The sequence below is a fragment of the Octodon degus genome, unplaced genomic scaffold (genome assembly GCF_000260255.1).
Source record: "Octodon degus isolate 3935 unplaced genomic scaffold, OctDeg1.0 scaffold00268, whole genome shotgun sequence".
Lineage (NCBI taxonomy): Eukaryota > Metazoa > Chordata > Mammalia > Rodentia > Octodontidae > Octodon > Octodon degus.
Window position 1 is genome coordinate 2,343,476 of NW_004524844.1, and position 2,788 is coordinate 2,346,263.

At 39.6% G+C, this 2,788-nt stretch overlaps 1 protein-coding gene across 1 annotated transcript in view; it reads right to left on the bottom strand.

Annotated features, from left to right (window-relative positions):
• Positions 1–2,461: 2,461 nt before the first annotated feature.
• Positions 2,462–2,788, bottom strand: part of LOC105741025 (vomeronasal type-1 receptor 4-like) — a 954-nt gene continuing 627 nt past the window's right edge. Inside the window, exon 2 of the mRNA XM_023706689.1 lies at positions 2,462–2,787. Within this exon, the coding sequence (XP_023562457.1) occupies positions 2,462–2,787 (326 nt within the window). The remainder of the gene's footprint in view (position 2,788) is intronic.

Sequence of the window (2,788 nt, forward strand, 5' to 3'; positions counted from 1 at the left end):
TTGAAAAAAAACAAACTAAAAAAAAATAAAGAGATTCATAGTGAAAAACAAAATGAACAAAAAAGAAAATGACCATTTGAACAATACAAGAGAGTGGTGTGGCTTAAGCAATGGTTTGGATTCACTGAATCAGAACTTTGATATCCCTGTATAATAAGTATGGATGATACTTAGCAAGACTTAGAGACTTCTTTGTTTTGAGGCTGTCTCTGTGGCTGCTTTTACTCTATTGTTTCAAGTTGTTACTAACGGCTGGATAATCTTAGTCCTGGGAATGTGCTCCCTTGCACATGTTTCCCTCCTCAAGACATCGGGGGCTATGGCCTTGTGGCTATATCCTCTGTGTCCAACCACTATGTGTGCCCGCTGTCACTCTAGCTCCGACCGCTGGAAGTTTTGTTTTTGTTGAGGCTGGCACTATCCTGAGCCTAAGGAAATTTCAACGGAACCAAAGTGCATTGCCAATATCATGGCCATGATGCTCCACAGCTGTGACTTTTTTACTCAACACCAGGCACAGAGGACTAGGGTTCGTGTCACAGGTCAACCTCCACATTTGGAACAGGCACATGGAGACAAAAGCAACAAGGAAATCCCAGCTAGGTCTGCCAAGGACCAGAGAATAGGGTCCTCCCTGAACCCAGCATGTGTCCCTCCCTTAGCCTGTGCGATTGCCCTGTGTGAAACCAACTTCTCCCATTTTAATAGGTAGGTATATCACTTCTCTCAAGGCCTCTTAAGGAATAGTCTCTACTTCAGTGATTTTTTTTCTGTGTGTAGGAGAATCTTGGTTTGTGTGTGTCTTGAGAGCTTTCCTTCAAAATTAATTGATAGTGGGTTGTTGGTTTGTGTTTGGCTAAGTACCTAGGCTTTTTGTGCAGAGGTGTGTTGAGGTTATGAACACAAAGCTTTCCAATAGTATTTCACGGTAGTATTACACAAAGGAAAACAGCTGATTACAACCGATATGACATCCTAGCTAAAAAAAGTACAATTGAAAGTAAGCATAATTGAGAAGTCAACAAATTGTGGTAATTATTGATTTTCTACTTTAATAATAGGAGCAAAGTTTTTAGTTATATACAGAATATATAATAAAATAAAATAGGAGTGGTAATAATATGTTTCTCTGATTAGAGTGGAGTATTCTTGGGTCCTCCAAGGCCAATTGGTTGCCCTGCATTGGGCACATCCCATGCTGGCAGGATGAACTTCCCTATAGGAGTAAGGGCTGGGCATCAGCTTCTTTAAGATCAAGGATTGGGGATGGCACTGGTACTGTGGGCAGAGTTTATTCCCTCTGACAGAGATAAATGATGCTCCTGAAGCTCAGCAAAACTCCCTTGAGCTCCCAATGAAGGGAGGATGGTGTAGAGGCTTTTTTCCCCAGGTCTTAGGAGCTTCCAGAGGCCCCCAATTGTCCTGCAGTAATCAGGTGACCATGAGCAGTGTCTCTTCCCTCCTTCTATTCCCATGATGCTTCAGGCCCTCAAAGAGGATGTAATTGCTGCTGCTTTGGTGGGGTCAGAGTGTAGGCTTCGTCATTCTGGCATGAGTCATGGAGGCTCCACAGGCTCAAGGAGGCTCACTGAAACTCCCACCAAATATAACTTTTATTCTTGAACTTCCTCAAATTTTGAAAAAATCAATAACAATCATCAAGGGTCAGCTAAATAACCCAGAGGACTAAAGCGTCTGCTTAGGCAGGCCCAGAGACCAAGGTACACTCCCTAGCATGCCATGTGGGCCTGGTCCCTGGTGCATGCTGTGATGTGACTGATACAGGGCGTGGTGTTGCACACCTGTAACCTCAGTGCTTGTGAGGCTGAAAACAGGAGGATCACTATGAGTCCAAATTATATAATGGTACCCTGTACACCCTGTACTAAATACATAAAAAATAAAATAATCATATTTCACCCAAAGATTAGTGCAAAAGAATGTATCCACTGATTGAAACTTCATTTTCATCAGTTTTGCCAGCATAGTATAAAACAATTAGTAAAACAGATCAAGGACTTCCTAATTTGAAAAGACAATAAGGAGGGAAGATGGAGTTAGGAATGAATGCTGAGAGGAAAATATATTTAAGTAAATGGCCTACAGTATAGACAAAATGTCTTAACATTTCAGGTAAAGAATTATTGATGAGAAGAAGCAATTTTAACTTAAATTGTTAAGCCAGTATCTACAAATTTTTCAACAAGACAAGTGTAGTGCTGTCATTAGACATAAATTGACGAAGACATTAAGAGAAGTACAATTTATTTTATTGTATATTATGGAGTGAATCTGGCACTCCTCTGAATAACTTAAACCCAGATTAATTTTTACAAGTATTGATATGTGCATAGTTGTTTTCACATTATCTTGAGATCATATGGTAATCATTTACCATGATGCCATATTTTTCAGCTGTACTGTCAAATTAGCCACTAAAAACAGTTCAAGGACACTTAACTCACATCAATATAAAGTGAAAGAATCTATAAAACATTTTAGTATTTTTCATCAAAACAAAAGGACAAATGGTTGGATAACATGCTGATAACATGACATTTATCGCATTTAAAAGTATATGTTTTTTGAGAGAATAAAATGCAAGTAAATTGACAAAGTTGTCTGAGAAATAGAACAAAACAAAGAAACTCACCAGCAAAAGAATATTTTGAGTTGCTTTGATTTCTGCGGATGTTCGGGAAAATGTGCTACGGATATTCCGAGCTCTCCTGTGGTGTCTGTAGAGGAGACTCACCATGTAGAGGCTCGTCCACAACATGAGCATCAA